We start from the raw sequence: 21,459 nt of genomic DNA on the forward strand, positions 1-21,459 counted from the left end.
GGGGGGGGGGGAGCTTATCAAATTTTACCCCTTTTATCACTTCACAACGTATTTACTTTTGTTGAGATAATATTTACCATCACTCTATGACTATCTCTAATTATTAGTCATTATTATTTTATATCATCATCATTGTTAATTACCATTAATCACTTATGTTATCACAATTTGTATCGGCAATTATCATCATTATTAATTATATTGTCAATCGTTATAATATTTATCACCTTCATTATTATAATTATATCAATTGTCATCTCTATTACTGTCGTTCATACCTCCACCCACCACTACTACAACTAAATTCTACTGTTAATCATTTCCATCATCACAACTAGCATTGTCGTCGATTACCATCAACAACCACCACACATTATTCAACCAACTTTGTCATCATCACGTCAGTCACTACAACATCAACCACATTTACTATCTCAACTACTATCATAATTATTATTTGCCAGTAGCCACTAACACCAATACCATTACTATCTCTACCATTACTAACGAACATAAATATTTTAATTTTTTATTATTATGTTAAAAAAAATAAAGAATCTTAATTATTAAGTGTCTAGATATTAAAGACGACATCTTAATCACTCAAAGGTGCATTCAAATATTTTTTAAACTAAAATAATAAACATTAGTAAGAATTATTATCATTTAGTACAAAAAGATGAGATAAGAATATGCTAATATAAGTTGAAAGTTTTTTATATATACATGTGTTTATCACTCGAGCAACATTTTCGGTCAATGGGCAAGACGAACATAAATGTAATGCTACTAAATTTATAATATGATAACTATGTTAAAAAACTTTTTCCTTTAACTTAAAAAATTAACTTTCTTGATGACATTAGTACAAATTATTATTCATTATGAAAGAAGCCGATCGTAGAGCTAATCCTACTAAATTTATAGTTTGGTCATTTATTTCAAATTATATTATAATTAATTCTCTCTCTTTTAAATTTATTATGTTAGAAGAGTAAAAAAGAGCGTTTACATAGAAATTTTATTTCCATCAATAGTATTGTAAAACATGTAACATATAAAATATAGGATCATCTTTAAAATGATATTTGTAGACCTCCTATAAATTTAAGTTTCCATTTTCAAAGGTTACTTTAAATTTTTAAAAAGAAGACAATTAAAAATTCATGGACTAAACATAAGATAAACATGACGGTAAGGTTAGTCTATATAATTATTATATAGAGTCATTAAGATGAGTTTGATGAGTTATTGTATTTAAAATAAAATATTTTGAAGAAATGGGTCTTGAATTTGAAATATAAGAAGTGAGTTGAAATTAAATGGATAATGAAAACAATGAAAAATTATCAATTTTGCACAATAAATTTGTTAGATTTGTCGTTATTTTGACAAGTTAATGATTGAAGTTTATATATAAAATTCATGTTTTAAATTTAAACTTTATTTTGAGTAACTTTTGAATGTTGAATTATTAAAATTTGAATTATAAATTTTAGCTACACAATGAAGGTGACAATGTTGAAATTCAACACATATATAACGTCTAACATAAGAAATTTTTAATCATAAACGTAGCTATAGCAATAGTTGATCAAGTGTCATAAAAAATAACACATACTATCAAGCAGAGACTTGTGAACATAAAAAAAAAAGTGATAAAAGTCCCAGAGTTATATGTCTATAACCAATTGAGGCACTAGACAGACTAATAAAATCACAAGCGTTCATATAAATAAGCTAGAAATTCTTAAATAAATACCTTTAACCCTGAGTTTTCTTTATAAAATGTGATTGTCCTAAAAACTAATGATGAATTATTTTCCTCCATCAAGAAAACTATTGGATATATTTGCATTATCATGTAATATTACATAAATTTTTATTCAATTAGGAGACAGAGTAATTAATTTATGACCTACTATGTAGGTCATACTAGAGTCTCATAAAAATGGATAAAATTTCAATATTCTCACTTTACTCATATATTATAATTAGATAATTTTTATGAGTGGCAATCATAATAATATGATTATAGGATACATATATCATAGGATTTATTCACTCAATGGAGCAGTTATGTAACAATCACTTTCACTAAAATATATTAATATATAATTTATGAAAATCTTTTTATAAAAAAATCTAAAAGAACAAAATTTTATTAAAATATTCTGAAATAATAGAATGAGTAAGGTGATATTTAATACGTTTTGTAAAAACATAATCATTACAAGTCTTCCAAATTGGTCTAGGTCTGCCCACTGATCTCTTTATTGATTTATGAGATTTGTGCTCATAAAAGAACAAACTTATATTAAAATATTCAGAGATAGTAGAATGAGTAAAGCGATACTTAATACGTTTTGTAAAAATAAAAACACTTCATTGCTTAGTTCAATGAAAAATTTAGCCCATTACTCTAAAATCAGTTTGGTCAATATATAGCAAAAGCAAATAATAAGTTATAGCTTAATGCAGTTCAACTCAAATCCTTCTATATTTGCTAAACTTATTTTTACAATATGTAATTTGTCACAAATCACATTTACACTGGACGTATATGATTGACACTCAAAATTGTTATTGATCGGAATGAATTTTTGATTTAACATATTATAAGAATAAATATTGATTAATACAGAAGCTTTTAAAAAAATGAGCATATAGTGCGAAAACTTAGAAAACAAACTCAATATCTTATAGTAGAATATATGGTATTTATATACTATGCATGTGCTTGTAAAATATTAGTGAAATTCATAATCCAACTGACTCATCTTTGAGGCCTTTAGCATACTTCACACAAAATGTCTCAAGTTAGATAGACTTTTTAAACTTCGTGTACGTATAAAGTTATGCTTGACACAAATAAATTTAAATTTTCGTTTAACATCAAAAATAAATTTAATGTAAGCCTCAAAATTAAATATGTGTACACTTCATCTTAATTTAATCCGTAATTTTTACCACCCGTTCGACAATTTTGAAAGTAACTAGGTATAATAAACATAAAAAACTTTTATATTAATGCAAATTTGAAAAATATGATTAGTGTGATGGTGGCTTTGAAAGATAATGGTCATGTACTTCATATCTATGGTAGTCTAATTCATTTTGTTGAAAAAGTCATGATAGTTAAAGCGTTAACAATTTGAAAAGTAATTTAAATTATGACAAAGATGAAATATTATATAAATTTTGTCAAACTCATCGATAATGACTCAAATGTTAAATAAGAAATAACCCTTTAAAATGTAACTAATATTTGAGAATATTTGACATGCTTTTCAGTAATGATATAGCTTTTATATATATAGTAATAGATGTGTTAATACTTATAATCATAGGTTAACTGCGTGTTCTTTATCACTACTTCATGAGGTTTCTTGACGTGAAAACTTTTTAATTTGAATTATTTGAAATACTATGAGATGACAGGTTACACAAATTTGAACAATTGGTTACCAAAAACACAGGTCTCTGTAGTGTGTATGTGGGCCCTATGTTGTGTTCGTGCACTATTGCTTTTAACGCCATATAAATTTCCCCCCTCTATAAAAAGAAATAAAATAAATTTTATTCCATCATTTCCCTTATCACTCTCCAGTTCAAAATTCTAGGGTTTTCCAAATTCAAATTCCTTGGCGAAATCCATTTTCTAGTTTTCTTCATTTCGCCGATCGCAAACCCTACCGGCGGTAAATATTTCCGCGAGGATGTATGTTCAAATTCCAGACAGGAAATTCGAGCCATTTCGATAATTGCTTTGAATTTCTCGCTAATTCATCAAGGTATGGGTTGTTAAGCTTGTGGTTTGTTTCAATTTATAGGATTACTTTCATATAGGGTTGCAATTTTAGCAGTGTATATCCCCTACATTTTGTGTAGTTCTAGTGTGGGCTAGCGTTGGGTTGGGTTGTGGACATGATTAAGCAGATTTTGGGGAAGCTTCCTAGGAAGCCGTCAAAATCATCATCATCTCCTAACGACTCAAGTCAAAATGAAGTTTCACCATTCTCATCGGTGAACTCTAATTCCAACAGTTATAGTGTTACTGATAGTAGTAATAACTCAAAGGGTTCAGGAAATGTGGGGAAAACATTAAATTCAACAAGTTCCGGTATGTATGAGATCACTAGTAATGGGAATCATGTCCCGGTGAAGCCGAATCAAGGAAAAAAATCAGTTCGGGTTAATGGACAGGTGGGACCCTCTGTTACAAACTCTGTGTTATCTTATGAGGTTCTACCAAGTGTTCGAGAAGCCCCAAGCTCAGAAAAGCAAAATCTTTTGATTAGGAAGCTACAAATGTGTTGTGTGCTGTTTGATTTTAGCGACCCGACGAAGAATCTGAAGGAGAAGGATGTCAAGAGGCAGACGTTGCTTGAATTAGTTGATTATATTTCAGCTGTGAGTTCCAAGTTTAATGAAGTCACAATGCAAGAATTAACGAAAATGGTTGCTGCCAATTTGTTTAGGACATTACCCTCGTTTAATCATGACAACGGGCTACTGGATATGTTTGATCCAGAAGAGGATGAGCCCACGATGGAACCCTCGTGGCCTCACCTTCAGGTTGTTTATGAGCTTCTTTTGCGATTTGTGGCTTCATCGGAGACGGATGCTAAGCTTGCAAAAAGATACGTTGACCACTCTTTTGTCTTGAGATTGCTTGAACTGTTTGATTCAGAGGACCAACGGGAGCGCGAGTACTTGAAAACAATTCTTCATCGTGTATATGGGAAGTTCATGGTGCATAGGCCATTTATCAGGAAAGCCATAAATAATATATTTTACCGTTTTATCTTTGAGACTGAGAAGCACAATGGAATTGCAGAATTGCTGGAGATCTTGGGCAGTATAATCAATGGATTTGCTCTGCCTTTAAAGGAAGAGCACAAACTTTTTCTTGTCCGTGCATTGATTCCCCTTCACAAACCTAAATGCTTAGCCATGTACCACCAACAACTCATGTATTGCATCACACAGTTTGTGGAGAAAGACTTTAAGTTGTCAGACATCGTGATCAGAGGACTTCTGAAGTACTGGCCAGTCACCAATAGTGGCAAGGAGGTCATGTTTCTTGGTGAGTTGGAGGAGGTTCTGGAAGCTACCCAAGCTGCAGAGTTTCAACGGTGCATGGTCCCTTTGTTCCGTCAGATTGGTCGTTGTCTCAACAGCTCTCATTTTCAGGTATCATATTCTGATTCTGTTGATTCCCATCTTTTGCTAGCTCGAACTTCTCAGTTTATATTTGGTTGCTCCCTGTTTCTACCTTCCATCTTTTTGGCAATTTGAAGTTCAAACAATTCTTGATGCTTCATTAGATAAAGACCTCTTTTGGGTTTCCTGTGCTTTACAAATTCTCAGATTGGAGTTTGGGTTCAGTAAATATTTGTAGGAGAGGATGATGACTGATCTCTTCATTTTATTTATTAGAATAAGCTGATCCAATGACAAATTTGCTGTTGGATATTGAGATTGGTCTATGCCATGAACGATACATATCTTCAGTATCTGCATGGATGAAACTATAATTTCACTGCAGCTTAATTCTGAAAGATAATACAGAAGAAATGACGGGGTATTCCATTTGGTGTACTGAACATATCTGGTTGCTGCGAAACATAAAAAGTTGAAATACTGGTATATGTTTATTGTTGTTCGAGTATTCTTTTTTGGTCTAAAAAGATTTTGTTATTACTTTCTTTTTTTTTTTTTTTGATTTGCACCGGGTGTCCGAGTCTCTTTGAGCCCCGACTAATCCCGGGGGTGCACAGGCCCTCGATTTTGTTATTACTTTCTTTTGACTGGCTGAAGATGCATGTCACCATTTTTTAAGTTAATAATCATTTTCTTTTCCTTATGATTGGACAAGTGATATATCTATATATCGTCAATCATATGAAAGGCGAAGGACAGAAAGAGATGCTGACTTCAGTTAAATTAGATACACAACTGGAGTAGTTTCGACTTCAAACAATTAGGCTGAGTTAAAATGTTAGTTACAGTTGTAAATCAGTTGGACATCAAATATAGCTCAAGCCAAATTAGCAAATTGGCTGAGAAATATGTGGCTGGAAACAGAGATTAACCAGTCTACCTATCAAGCTTTGTTTACTGAAGAGTCTATATTAAAAGATTTGTAGATTGACCAAGTATAGAGGAAATGATTACTCACTTCAAGCTCTCACTGCTTGCCTCAGCAGGTTGTCAGAGTTTTGGGATCTCTTATGTACCAATAGACACAGACACACAGGTTAACCCACACATACACACACATAGGTATAGACACACACAGAGATTATTCAGGAGCTATTTGTGATGCTAAGACTTAAATTATAGTTACTTTTTCCCGATAAGGATCAGGCCTATATCCATTAACCTAGGCATATTATATGTTGATGGATGGCTTCCATAGACACTATTTACATGCTTTTATTTTTACTTTAACATTAGTTTTCCAGCAATGGGCAGGAAAGATTGATCAAGGATGATTCTCGGTTATGGCCATTCACTGGAAGCGGAATATAAGTTTTAATTTCCTTGTCATTCTCTGGTTACTGTATTGAGAACATAAGACACAAGTTCCTTTCTTGAGTTTCAGCGTGTATGTCTTTTTCCTTGTTATCACCAAAGAAGTTTGATTAAAGCCACATGAAGTGTTCAGCTCACCAACTTTTCACATCTTGGAGACGAGAAGCTGTGCAATTATGGGCAGAAGCTAGAACAATTTACTACTACTGTACTGTAGCTGCGCTACTACTATTATTGCTACCACTTTGTGTAGAGTATTGCCATAATAGGAAATGTTAATTTTGGCATTTATAAAAGAAGTTAATTTGCTATGATGGAGTAAAATAGAAGGCAGGTAAGACTTCCAATTCAAAATGAACGAACGAAAGAAAGCAGGTAAGATTAAATGAGAAAGAGGGTGTATAGCCTTTTGGAAATAGAAGGAAAGCTGATGAAGATGCTTGCGTTATAACTTTAAACACAAACTAGTAAGAGAAATGTAAAAGTATTGCTTGCCATGGCCCATGGGTGGATGAGTCAAATCTATGTGGGAAAAGGGGACAGTAAGTAGTATTTGGTGTTTTCTTTATTCCCATAAAACTATTTCTTTTAGTGATTTATGAGTTCTATAGCAACAACATGCAGTCAGAGTCCTATCTCCTTTGCGATTTATGTGTTATAAATCCTTGGTTGAGTTTCCACAGTTCCATTCTGATGTTCTCTAGTATTTAAGGTTGATAGAGTGTCAATCTAAGTGGAACACCATTCCAGCTATAGAGGAAAAGGGAATACCTTTATGTTCTTCTGGTTAACTAGGAAAGATATCCCAAAGAGAAAAGAAGTAAATGAATAATGCCAAATCTAGTCAGTATGTGGAATTGCTTGAGTGAGTAAAATGGAAACAAGATTCTAAAACCTGGTTGGAACAAGTGCCGAGGGTCTGCTGGAAGCAACCTCTTTACCTCTGAGGTAGGGTAAGGTTTGCGTACACTCTACCCTTCCTAGACCCCACTTCCATTCTCTTTCTGTAGAATGCCAAACAAAGGAATTGAACACAGCAGTTACCTTTATCTCAAAAAAAAAGAAAAGGAATTGAACACAGTATCGCGATGCCAGTTTCACACTGTTTTGTCATTTATACTGTTTGACAATGAGAACTAATTTCTCGACTACCACATGTGAGCTGGAAATCATTGTCATAATGGAGGATTCATCACCTTGAAACACTTTAAAGTTGAGATGCAGAGCTTGGGGTGCAACCCCCTTGCCTCTTTGGCCCTTATGTCGGTCATATGGACATACAGAAATAGAAGAGCTCTTTGGTATGCCTTTTGCTTATACTTACTTTTTGGGGCATCTATGAGCTCCCCTTGGTATAGATTTGGGTGCTATTTTTGAAAACCTCATTTACCTGGAAATTTCCCCACTACATCAATAAAATTTTACCTTGTAGAAAAACCACTTTGAATTAAGATCTGAACAGCTTAGCTTGGATATTTTGGCCTTCCCTATCTTTTTCCAGTGTTCAATCTAAAAAATCTTATATATTGTTAGTCAAATGCTTTTGCCGCTATGCCTCATTCATATTTTGCTCATGGTCCATTTGTATTGTTCTACTAGGTGTCCTAATTCTTTTAACAATGCCATTTATCCATTTTCCTGATTTGTCCCGAAGTATGATTCCACGTCTGATTCTTAATGGATTTTATCTCATAAGTTAATTGCTGGAGTCTGGAGGGACAATATCAAGCAGCATGCATTCTTTGTGAACAGAATGATAACTTATGAAGTTCACCCCTGCAAAGTTGCCCTAATTTTATGTTGGAGAAATGTCCAAATACACTGATTTTTTTTTGAAACTGGTAAATGCATACACTGACTTCTTATTTGCAAGAAACCTCATAATAAACCTTAACTATCTTTCCTGTTGGAAACAGATTGTCTACTTGTTATTTCTGGAATCATTATCTATATTAAGTCTATTCTACTTTTGAATGTCTCCATTTTCCATAAACTGGCAGGTAGCTGAACGTGCTCTGTTCCTGTGGAATAACGATCACATAAGAAATCTAATAGTTCAGAATCGTGAAGTGATTTTACCCTTAATTTTTCCACTCTTGGAGAAAAACACCCGTGGTCATTGGAACGAAGCTGTTCAAAGTCTGACGTTGAACGTAAGGAAGATCTTTTCAGATGCTGATCAAGCACTTTTTGATGAGTGTTTAGAGAAATTCAAAGAAGATGAGATAAAAGATAAGGAGGCGCAGGAGAGGCGTGAATTGACCTGGAAACGCTTAGAAGATTTAGCAGCATCCAACTTTGTGAGTAATGAAGCTGTGCTCGTCTCAAGACTTGCTTCCGCTGTTGTCATTGACAGCAGCACCAATTAACGACAAATTTGGGTAGTTGAACCATAGATGAAGGCCCCAGAATTGTATTTTGTTACTTGGTGCCCATATCCATGGCGTGTTAAGCTTAGCAGCAAGATGATGAAGGTGATAACGGTTTTTGTGGATACCAAATTTCTCTTATATTTTTCTCCATTTATGCTCTTTTTGGGCTGTGAGAAGGGGGCAGGTGCTCGACTCATTGCTTTTGTATTATAAATGTTTTAAGGTCTCAGATCTAGTGGCTTCTTGGGATTTCAGATAAATAGTTATTTGGTTATATTTATCAAAAAAAGAAATATTACTTTGGTACTCTTATGCTCTTTTTGCAATTCAACAATTAGCATCTATGGGTTCTTCTCTGATTGTTCCAGGAACTTGTGAAGGTAATCAGTTACTCCATCACTCATGGAAATATCAGTTTGGTGATTGGTATTTACATAATGATTTGATGTTTGTGGATTATACATTTGGGACCTCAAACTGGCTCACACGGCTAGTTTGGCTCGATGAAATAACACCCACTGGCCACTCTTTGGCTATGTCATCGAAGTATAGTCACTGTGGTAGAGTTCCAAATTCCACTGCGGAACTCACTCTCTGTGTGGGCTTTGATGTTTGTGGATTATAGGTACTCTGATGGCAGCCACGAAAGGTAGGACTAGACCTAGTATGGCCAAGGTTCGAGTTGAAATTGATCTTACCAAGCCTAGGCTAAATAACATTTTTGTTGGACAAAGAAATTCTGTAAACCCCCTTCAAGGATATGACCAAAAAATAGAATATGAAGGTGTACCCAATTATTGTACTCATTGTAGACTTCAAGGTCATACTCTATATCGATGTAGAAAATTGGAAAAGAAACAACAAGAAAAGGATGCACTGAACGCTGGGAAAGAGACTACTACAAAAGACCACAAAAAAGTACTCCTACTGAGACTGAACAAGCAACACAAAGAAATAAGGGAAGAAACACTATTCTTCCGAGAGGTAAAAGTGCCCCTCCTAAACAGACCTATATTGATTAGCCTCATCGTACAAATGAGGTGACAAACCAAGACAAAGGAAAAGAAATGGTCCTTGATCACAATATTGTTCCTGAAAAGAGAAACGAACTTACATTCCACCAGATCAAGCAGTTGTGCTGGAGAGGTCTACAAATAAAGAGATTAGCAACGGGGAAGGAAATAAACAGAGTCCAAATTCCAATACTGACGAAAAAGATTTGGATCAGCCTAGCCAAAGCAATGCCCCACAAACGAATAAAGAAGGGAGAAATCAAAGTCTTTATCACTGACCCAAATGTTGTACAGGAAGTATCTCAACAAGGAAAAATGGTACAAGTAACAGAACAACAATGGTTGACTCCGAAAAAGAAAATTTCAGCACACAAGAGCTCTTCCAAATATACGAATAAATTTGAGTTCCTTAGCACTGATCAGAGGAGTATTCAAAGTACAAAACGAAGTGAGAGGGAGAAGGAACAAGCACAGAACATACTCAAAAAGAGTAGATGAGTGGGCTGAGGAAACATCTACGTACTGATGAGGCAGAAACCTCCGAAGAAGAAATAGATGAGGATACAACTGATGAAGAAGCAGAATTGTTAACTCAAGCTTCTGGAGGAGATATTTCAAGATGCACGAGAAGAGAATATTGATAAACAAGAAATATCTAGCAAATTACTCTCAAAGGAAAAGTCTCCGGTGACAAGAAACCAAAAGAGATATTCATAAACCAACACTTCCAATGTACGAAATCCCAAGCTGCGACCGAGAGATTAATCTACATCATAACATTTCTTTTGTGGCGCTACAAGAACCATTTTTACAAGAATCTATAAGAGTAGTCTGAATATGCAAGGAAGTTATGCTAACTTAAGCAACAAGATATGGATATTCTGGAGGGCAGATTTAAATTGTAATGTTTTTGCCAATCATGTCCAGATGCTTACTTATAAACTTACCACCAAGGATTTCAATAAAGAGTTCTACATTTCTATAGTTTATGCTAAAACAAGACAATCTGGGAGGGAAGAACTTTGGGGAGAACTGAGAGCTTTTGCTAGTACTATCTCCAATCCATGGGCTGTCATAGGTGATTTCAACAGTATTCGAGCTCGGAGGAATTCCACATAGGTTGTACAAGAGCTTGCCATTAATGGAATGCCTTTTTGACTATGATTTAGATGATATGGGATACTTTGGTCACCTCTTCACATGGTGCAATGAACGGAAAGGCACTAACACTATTTGGAAGAGAGACTAGATAAATTGGTTGCTAATGGAGATTGGAACTCTTGTTTCTCCAAAACATCCCTTCAACACCTCACAAGGGCCAGTTCTAATCATTGCCCTATATATACTCATGACAGCTTATGAAGGAGAGGAAGATCATTACGTTAAATTTTTGGGTTGAAAAAAAAGATTATTACGATATTGTGAAGAAACAGTACTGGGATGTTCAGATAAATGGAAACATAATATTTGGAGAGTTCACCAGAAGATGAAAAGGACCTCAGTGAATGGTCCAGAAATAAAGTTGGAGATATTTTTGCAAATACTAAAGCCTTGGAAACAAAGGTTGATCAACTGGAAGCTTACTACACGACCACTATGGATCAAGAACTGGTCCCTCCAATACAAAATGTTTGATACCTTCTGGAAACAAAAGGCTGCAATTAGAGGGAGATGAAAATACTAGATTCTTTCACAACATTGTCAAGGGTAGAAGCTGTGAAATTTTATTAGAATTTATTTACCGAGGAAAACATATCATTTGATGGCAGTATCCTTAATTGTCTTCCTTGTTTGATTTCTGATTCTGTTAATGCCATGTTACTTGCTATACCTACTATGGAAGAAGTTAAAAATGCAGTTTTTGACATAGCAAGTCCCGATGGCTTTAATAGTAACGTTTCTCAAAAATTGGTGTCTGAAGTTTTAAATGATAATTCTGCCCAACTTAATCTCGGACAATCAAAGCGATATCATTAAAGGTAGAACTATTATGTGAAAATGTGCTACTAGCTCAAGAAATCTTCCATGACATTAGAAAGCCTATTAAGGGAAACAACATAGTAATTAAATTAGATATGAACAAAGCTTATGATGGTTTTTCTTATGTGCAGTAATGAGGAAAATGGGCTTTGCAGAGCAATGGATAGTTATCATTTGGAACCTGATTTCCAACAACTGGTATACAGTCATTGTAAATGGCAAAAGACATGGTTTTTTCAAATCCGGGAGAGGAGTCAAACAGAGGGGACCCTTTATCTCCTTCTCTATTTGTGATTGCGGCTGAAGTTTTATCTAGCATGTTAAATAACTTATTTGAGAATCCAAATTTTATTGCTTTTCATATGCACTCGACATGCCCTAACATAAATCATTTATCTTATACTGATGATATAATAATCTTTTGTGCAGGTACTTTGCATCTCATCAAGAAGACTTTGAGTGACTATGAATCTAATTCTGGTCAACTCATCAACATCAGCAAAAGTTGTTTTCTTATTGGAAGATAATGCCCCTCAAAAGAGAAGTAACATTGTGGCTAGAATACTTAACTATCAGCAGAATGAGTTCCCAATCAACTATTTAGGATGCCCTTTGTTCTATGGAAAGAAGAGAGTACACTACTTCACAGATATGGTCACCAAAATTATCCAAAGAATGAGTTCTTGGAATTGTAACATGTTATCTACAGGAGGGAAAATAATTTTGATCAACCATGTACTCTCAGCAATGCCTTTGCATATGCTATCAATATGTGAACCTTCCATACCATTCTAATTCAAATCAAGAAGGCCCTCGCAAAATTTTTCTGGGGAAGCTCTGGAGGGAAACAAAAATACCATTGGACCAAATGGGAGAGCCTCTGTAAACCTACTCAGGAAGGTGGTATTGGTATTAGAAAACTAGAAGACATTGTAGATGCATTATCATGTAAGCTTTGGTGGCACTTCAGAACAAAAGATACTCTATGGACTAAATTCATGAGAGCTAAATATTCTCAAAGAATTCATCCAATGGCTAGAAAAAGGAACTATACACACTCGCACACTTAGAGGAGGTTAATGCAAATCAGAGATCAAGTTGATCACCTGATTCACCTAAATGTAAATTTAATCTTACTTTGCCGCCTAAATGTGATTGTTGTATAATTCCTGCTTTGGAAGATGAAGAACATTTATTCATGAATAGTCTTGTTGGCAAAACTTTTTGGAATTATTTTAACCAAATCTTTGGTATTTGGGATGGATCAAGAATGTCTTAGGCATAGATTGATTACCTGGAGGATGGAAAGGGATCTCAATACTGTCCACAAACTAACTTTACAGGTTCTGCCTGAACTTATTATCTGTTGGAAAGCAAGATGTAAATGCAGGTTTGAAGGGATGAAGATGTCTTCCAGCAGAATCATCTTGAAAGTCACTCAACAAATCAACATCATTGCTCACAAACAATTCCCCAATATCCCTCCTTATATGATTTGGATCCATTTTATCGATTTTTTGGAGAAGGCCAAGATTAGTACAACTATTGAAGCAGTGAAGTGGCTAACACCTGAGGCAGGATGGATGGAACTAAATACTGATGGATGTTCGAAAGGCAATCCAAGGCAATGTTGCGGGGGTGGCATTATCAGAGACGAGTGTGGAAGATTAAGAATAGCGTATGCCATGCCTCTGGGAATTGAAACCAATAATTATGCAGAAACTATGGCTATGAAAACAGGTGTGGAATGATGTATGACAAATAGAGTGAGGAATATAGAGATTGAATGTGATTTCACTTCTTTTGGTGGATTGGATTTTGACAAATAATCACACACCTCGGAAACTTCAAGACGCCATCAACAATATTAGAGATATGATAGCAGGATTTTTAGCAGCATCAGGATGGCTTATCCTTGCTGTCCACAGGGCAGAAAAAAGTACAGCTTAAAGATAAAAAAGCCATATGCATTATGCAGAGTGCACTTATATGAAAAACAATCTCAAAGCAACTGGAAAATGATAGTAGTGTTGGTATTTTAACTGACAATCTGATACCAATACATTATGACCAAATATCCCAATGTAACAATGATGATGAAGAAACAGCTTGCAGTATCTCTTTATGTCTGAAAGATTTCCTAGCTGGTGGCAAAAACGCTTATCATCCAGAGAGGAGATGATGGCAGATTGTAGTCAAGATCTATGTCGGAATTGGCAAGTGCAAAGATAATCATTCATATCACTAATGAATTGAATGTTATCTGGCCACCTTACCATTTAGAAAGACCATGTTCTACCATATGTATTACAACAACAATCTGAATATGCTTATGAAACAGATAACTAGTAAGTGCAGTAACTAGAAGCCCGGGAATTAAGTAACTTTATGAGCCTAGTTGTAGGAAATTGATTCACTGGTCATCTCCATGTGCTTGAAATCTATATCGCTCTTGGTAGAAGTCATTAAAATAGAGATCAGCTTCAAACCATTTTGGATACCGGACAAGGTCTCCTGCCACAAACTGCATAAATCTTTTGCTTCCTTCAGGTACCACCCTTACCTCGCCTTCTTCAATGTAAACCAACTGGTCTACATGCCAATCCCAAGGCAACTTGCATTTGCCAGTTTTCCACATTGACCATCGCTGAACTCCAAGCTCTATTAGTCGATCTTTTGTCACATTTCTCTCTACTCTCACATGATACAGGTCCTCCAGTGGTTTTTCTGTCATAATTGCCCTAACTCCTCGACATCTCCGGGAGGATGCACATAAATTTCTTCGTTCTAGGCTGATAGTGTTAGTGGATAAGTGGCTTAAAGCAGGCATTGTTATGAGACTCGCCATATGACACCCTCTATATTGTATTGCTATCACAAGAAAAATGAGCCAGCCTCAGCTACACAACATTAGTAGGAGTTAGTTTAAAGAATGTCAATTAAATACAAGCAATCACTGTGTATCCTTCAAAACAATGTCCGAGAGAAAAGCAGGTATGTAGAATTACTCGCACAACAGCAGACAAATATTCTGCAAGATATATGAATTATGATGATCCAGTAGGAATATCAATAAAAAAGTACTTTCACAGTCCTATTTTGCACTTCTTTCAAGTTTTCTCATTTGTATTTAAGGTATTACCAACTAACAAATATCATATATCTGGAACATTTTATAGCAAGTTCTGCAGTCATCTCAAATCCGTTTAGTCAAGTGTTATATAAACACACACACACACACACACTAACTGCTTCTGTCCAACTGTAGTTGAATTCATAATAGTAAGTTGCCTTGACCTGATTTAACCAAAAGAAACATCATTTTATTTTTTTCTGAAGAAATTAGTTGGTCTCTTTGTTTCCAAAAGAAGATGAGAAAATTTAAGTTGTTGACCATTCAAGACCAATTTTTGGGTAGCATCCAGACGGTATCAAACTGACCTATTGGGAAGCACCCAAGTCAAAGAAAATGTAGAGTTTTAGGTTTCCAGCAGCAGTTCTGGCAACTGCAAACATGAAATATTTACCAGATTTCACAATGGCTTCCAACAAAATTGTCACTCTCACTTATACTCCTAAAGTCTTTTCATTTTGGAAAATACCGACAACAACAACATACCCAGTGAAATCCCACTAAGTGGTGTCTGGGGAGAGTAAAGTGTACGCAAACCTTAATACTACATCGTGGATGTAGAGAGGCTGTTTCCAAAAGACCTTAAGTTCAAGTGTGACATTTTTCATTATGGAAAATATCAATTCTTGTTATACTTTTCATTTATCACATTTCAAATACTTCAATTTTTCATGTGAGGACTCTATCAAACAAACTTTTGATCCTCCATTACCGCAAAAATAAATCACAGAATCAAATTAACATCTAAACTCAGTAGTCAAAGTCAAGCACCTGCTTCATACAAACTGAAGTGAAAGAAAGAAGCAAGAAAAGGGTTCCCATCTATCCAAGCTATGAACAAAAACGAAAAAGGAGAAAAATTAGCAACCAAAATGACATTCATTCACTCAATAGAATCAAGAATCAATTCATGAAATGGTGCATCTACCATTTAAAAGAGGTTTAATAGAAATGCATACTTACCCCTTTTCGTTTTAGATTTCTAGAAGCAAAAGCAAGATGAAGCAGAATAGGAAGATTGGTTCTAAAACCCTTGAAGAGCAGAGGAAAGTGTTGAGGGTTTATCGGAATTGTCCCTTTATCTTATCCAAGCAGACGAGTATAGAGTCACCCGCGGGTCACCTAAACGTTTCATTTTGAAAAATACACACAACAAAACAAACAAAAAAAACAAGTGAGTTTCTTTCTTAATTTTTTTCCGAGAGAGTATTGAAAACATTTAGTTTCTTCTCTAACAACCTTTAAAATAGGCTTAAGTCATCTCTAGCCCCTTAAAGTTGTCCGCATAATTCACTTAGACACCTCAACTAGTGCTAGTATCTATTGGACACTTTTATTTACTCAAAACTTGTTTCTATTAGATATTTTTGACAATAAGTAAAAAAAAAAAAATGTGTGTAATACACTTGTTGTGATGTGGCAAAATGACTAATTAAAAGGTAACATGTGGCGTTTGGGCCCAACAATTATAGAAAAAAAAAGAATTTTATGTTAAAAAGAATGAAAATTATTTCAAATAAATTTTCATCTATTTTTTTTGTAAAAATAAAAATAAATGAGAGCCCAACCCTAACCCAACCACCTTTCTTCTTCATCTTCTTCCTAGCAAGATTTTCTTTCTCAAAGGACAAAATTCAATTTCTTTGTTAATTGCTTACATAATTATTTTTTATTCCTTATACGTGGGAGAGATATATTCAAAGAGACGGATACAAGAGTGATGAAGAAAGAGAGTCTGTCAATCGTCTTGAGATCGATAACAAAGAGAAATTGAGAGGACCTAAATTAATTTTATTGAATCAATTTGATATTATGTTTGATAATTTTAGTGGATTTATATTTTAATTTGAATGGTAATATTTGTTCGAAGGTGACCGAAATCGACGTCGTTCGGCTAACTTTTTTCAGTCTGTTCTTTCTTCTTTTTTTCTTTCAAATTTAATTAGCTGATTCAATTTTTATTTTTTAACAAGTATTGAAAAGAAATAGAATAGAAAAAAAAGGAAAAAAATGGAGGCAGTGGTCTTCTCCGTGAAGAAGACGACGTACAGGGGTGGGGTGGGGGATTTTTCTTTTGTTTTAAGAATATTTATTACTTTTAAATATATATTTTTTTAATTAAATTATTTAAATGTCAAGTGACACTCAAAGAAGAAAAAGTATTAAGTTTTTTTTGGAAAAAAATAAAAATAAAACATTAATTAAGTTTTTTCCACGCGCTCAGCGAAAGTGTAGTACATTTCTTTTGCCACATCAACATTTTGTATTTAATAGATATACTTTTTCAACAATTCAATTGTTCAATATGTAATAGTTAAAGTTGAGGTGTCTAAGTTAAATATGTGGACAACTTTAGGGGGCTGCAGATGACTTTGGCCTTTAAAATATTTATCTACTTGACTAATTGTACTTAGATGCATTCATGTTCGGTCACATGAGTAAATGATCTCAAACCCCTTGTAGAAGCATGCGATTTTTAATAAAAAGTTGAGACAAGTGTTGAAAATATTCGTAAATTTGGTGATAATTTAAGGTTGAATTTCATTCATATTGCAAGTTTGGGGGGTGTATTTAACTTCAATTAGTCAAGTAAATTAGTATTTTTAAGATTGTTAATATATAGTTCGAGAATATTGATAGCTCCATAGTTGGAGCTTTAAGCTTTTCAATAGTGTAGAGAGGAAGAAAGAAATTGTATAGATTGAATTGTGTAACTTGATACATTGAATATGTACACTGTGTATATTTATACTAATCACATGAGCTTGTAACTAACTAATGTCAGCTGTCTATATTTCTAACTGACTTTAGCTGAATAGTTAACTAACTCAACCATCTAGCTTGCTAACCATTTACACTAGTTAACACTCCTCCTCAAGCTTATGGTTGGAACACATTAGTCATCCCAAGTTTGCTCATCATCAAGTTGTGTTGTATCTTTTCCAGACCTTTAGTCAGTAAATCAGGTAGTTGATGTTTAGTGTCGATGTGTTCAGTTTTCAACATTCCTTGGCAAATTCTTTCCCTCACAAGATGGCAATTAATATATGTGTTTAGTTCTCTCATGGAAGATTGGATTTGAAACTATTTGAATAGCTGCCTTACTATCATACATCAGATGCATAGGAAGATTTACACATACTCCCAGCTCTTTATACAATCCTTTTAACCAAGTGATCTCAACTGCACAAGTAGCCATGCTCCTAAACTCTTCCTCAGCTGAACTACTTGACACTGTTTCTTGTTTCTTAGACTTCCATGACACTAAAACACCTCTAAACTTCACAAGGTATCCTGTGACTGACCTCCTAGTTTCCACACATCCTCCCCAATCAAAGTCACAATAAGCAGTAAATTGTGCAGTTTGATTAGATGGCATTAATAATCCTGAACCAGGTGCTTCCTTAATATATCTCACCACTCTTAGTACAGCCTCCCAATGTGATTGTTTAGGAGAGTGCATGAATTGACTTAGTACATGTACAGTGAAGGCAAGATCTAGTCTTATCATAGTGAGATAGAGAAGTCTTCCTACTAGTCTTTGATACCTTGTAGGATTTTGAAGTAGATCATCACTATCAATCCTTGTGTCTGTGTCATTAACATGCTCATCATACTTGATAGAAGTGAGTTTTTGATTCATTTCAAGTGGTGTATAGACATGTTTAGCTCCTCCTAACCCAAACTTTGAAATTAGTTCCAAAGCATACTTTTTTTGTGTCATCAAAATACCCCTGTTAGATCTAGAGAACTCGATTCCAAGGAATAGTTTGAGTTCACCTAGATCTTTCATCTTGAGGCTGGTTTGAATTTCCTGTCTAGTCTTGCATAATTGTTGAGAGTTGCTCCCAGTAATCAGAAGATCATCCACATACACTAACACTATCATAATATCACCCTTAGCCTGTTTAGTGAAGAGTGAATAGTCAAGTGACTGTGTAAATCCCATCTGCACCAATGCCTCAGTTAGCTTCAAATTCCATTGCCTAGGTGCTTGTTTTAGGCCATACAAGGACTTGTGTAATTTGCACACCTTCTTGCTTCCTTCATGGTTTGCAAATCCATCAGGAATCTGCATGTACACTTTTTCATTGAGATCACCATTAAAGAAGGAATTTTGCACATCTATCTGATAAATATACCATCATTTAGAGAGAGCTACCACAGCTCTCATAGTGACCATCTTAGCAACTGGACTGAAAGTTTCTCCATAGTCAAGACCTTCTCTCTCACTGAACCCCTTAGCTACTAGCCTGGCCTTGAATCTCTCAACTTCTCCTAAGGATATAAATTTTATCTTATAGATCCACCTGCACCCAATAGGTACCTTGCCAGGTGGAAGATCAATAACGCTCCAGGTTTTATTAGACTCTAGAGCTGTAATTTCCTCATTTATAGCTTTTACCCAAGCAGGATTAGCAGCAGCCTCCTTGAAGTTCACTGGTTCAGATATAGCTGAATAAACTTGCAGGGTTTTACTATAAGAGGGGGGTAGATGCGAGGCTAATGGATATAGACAAAAGCTAGTTTTTGCTTTAGGTTGTGTAACAAAGTCCTGCAACTACAAATGAGGTTTACTGGTCCTGCCTGATATTCTTGATGATGCAACTGATACCACATGAGGAATTGGAATAGGAACTATATGAGGTGGTGATTCAGAAGGCATAACTGATGACTCAAAATCCATGTTTACATGAGTCATAGTAGGCAGTGACACTGACTCAAAATCAACTGGTGAAATAAGGTCAAGGACAGGAAACATGGGATCTGAGGATGTTTGCATGTGCTTGAAAAGAAACAAATCTTCTTAAAATACAACATGCCTATTCACAAAGAACTTATGAGCATGAATATCATATATGACATATTCTTTCTGTGTGGATGAATAGCCCATAAACATTGCATGAATGGCCATGGAAGAGAACTTATCATAAATTTTGGGGCATGCAACATAACATAGGGACTTAAAAATCTTCAGATGAGATAAAGATGGTGAGTGGAGATATAGTTTTTCAAAGGGAGACTTATAGGTCAATACTCTAAAAGAAAGCCTATTGATAAGATACACAACAGTGGAGACACTGTGACCCCATTATTTGAGTGGTATAGAGGCTTGAAACCTGAGATATCTTGCCATGGCAAGAATGGTTCTATGCTTTCTTTCAACAACACCATTCTGTTGTGGTGTATAGACACAAGTATTCTGATGAGCAATTCCCAGTTCACTTAGTAAAGTCTGAACCTCACCATTAAAAAACTCACAACCATTATCTGTTCTCAGAGTTTTATCAGTGGTAGAGAACACATTTTGGACATGTTTAAGAAAGTGTCTGAGTACCACTATAGTGTCAGCTTTGGATGCAATTAGGAACACCCAAGTATACCTGCTAAAGTCATCCACAATAGTAACAAAAAATCTCTTTCTATTATAGGTAGGAACTCTGTAAGGTCCCCACAAATCACAACACAACAATTCAAATACATGATTAGTCTTGTGAGTACTTGTAGGAAATGAAAGTTTAACATGTCTAGTTAGAGGAAAAACAGTGCAATGAAGTTGATCACTACTTGCTAATGTCGTAAGACACTCATTCTTCTTTATTACATCAATAGGTGCATGACCAAATCTTTTGTGCCATATACTACTAGACTCAGACTGAGTAACAGAACTAACAGACTTAGTTATACTACAATTGACCAGCTGACTTGGAGCTTGACTTGGACCTTCATGTAGTATGTATAGACCATGTTCCTCCTTACCAATCCTCTTTACCAGACCAGTGTAGAGGTCCTGGAAAAGACAGAAGTCAAGAAAAAAACACACTATGCATTGTAATTCTTTGAGACTAACAACTAGTTAGATATATGCTAATTTGTCAACACACAAGTACTTCTAATGTGAGTGACTGATGCAGCTTTACCATTTGGTAAATGAACTTTACTTTCTCCTTGTGCAGGCACATCCCTAGCTTTGTTTAGAATTCCAAGGTCAGATGTGATATGGTGTGATGCTCCAATATCAACTATCCATTTTCTACTTGTATAATTACATGACATAGTAATAGGGGAACTACCTGAATCATCAATAGTGGCAATGTTTGCAGATGGTTCAACTGATGTGTTCTCACCACTTGGTCTAGATAGCAGATGAATAATTTGTTGATACTGAGCAGGAGTGAAGAAAGCTCCAGAAAGAGAACCTGTTCCTGAAGTGTTGTTTCTTTTGATATTCCAGCCTATATTCTCTTGTCCAGGATTAGAGTGGAGATCCACTTGATTAGCATACATCCCAGTGTTCAGAGGTTTCTTCTTGGACTTGAAGTCAGCAGGATATCCCACTATTTTGTAGCACTGTTCTCTGGAATGACCCTTACACCCACAATGTTCACATTGTAAGAAGTTTTTTCTAGCTTTATAGCTT

At 35.0% G+C, this 21,459-nt stretch overlaps 2 protein-coding genes across 4 annotated transcripts; one reads left to right on the forward strand and one right to left on the reverse strand.

The window, feature by feature from the left end:
* Positions 1–3,590: 3,590 nt before the first annotated feature.
* LOC102601978 (serine/threonine protein phosphatase 2A 59 kDa regulatory subunit B' gamma isoform-like) lies at positions 3,591–9,229 on the forward strand. Its single transcript, XM_006357887.2, has 2 exons — positions 3,591–5,196; positions 8,541–9,229. The coding sequence occupies exons 1-2, from the start codon at positions 3,928–3,930 to the stop codon at positions 8,907–8,909; spliced, it is 1,638 nt and encodes a 545-aa protein (XP_006357949.1). The 5' UTR covers positions 3,591–3,927; the 3' UTR covers positions 8,910–9,229.
* Positions 9,230–13,895: 4,666 nt separating this feature from the next.
* LOC102602309 (uncharacterized) lies at positions 13,896–16,139 on the reverse strand. Of its 3 annotated transcripts, XM_015313704.1 has the most exons (3): positions 16,002–16,138; positions 15,810–15,869; positions 13,896–14,805 (listed from the first exon to the last, which is right to left on the reverse strand). In XM_015313704.1, exon 3 carries the CDS (start codon positions 14,751–14,753, stop codon positions 14,319–14,321), a length of 435 nt encoding a protein of 144 aa, XP_015169190.1. In that variant the 5' UTR covers positions 14,754–14,805; positions 15,810–15,869; positions 16,002–16,138; the 3' UTR covers positions 13,896–14,318. The 3 variants fall into 3 exon arrangements, with proteins under 3 accessions (XP_015169190.1, XP_006357952.1, XP_006357951.1); XM_006357890.2 differs by lacking the exon at positions 15,810–15,869 and having other exon boundaries at positions 13,896–14,776; positions 16,002–16,139; XM_006357889.2 differs by lacking the exon at positions 15,810–15,869 and having other exon boundaries at positions 16,002–16,137.
* Positions 16,140–21,459: the final 5,320 nt, after the last annotated feature.

The sequence above is a fragment of the Solanum tuberosum genome, unplaced genomic scaffold (genome assembly GCF_000226075.1).
Source record: "Solanum tuberosum cultivar DM 1-3 516 R44 unplaced genomic scaffold, SolTub_3.0 scf00262, whole genome shotgun sequence".
Lineage (NCBI taxonomy): Eukaryota > Viridiplantae > Streptophyta > Magnoliopsida > Solanales > Solanaceae > Solanum > Solanum tuberosum.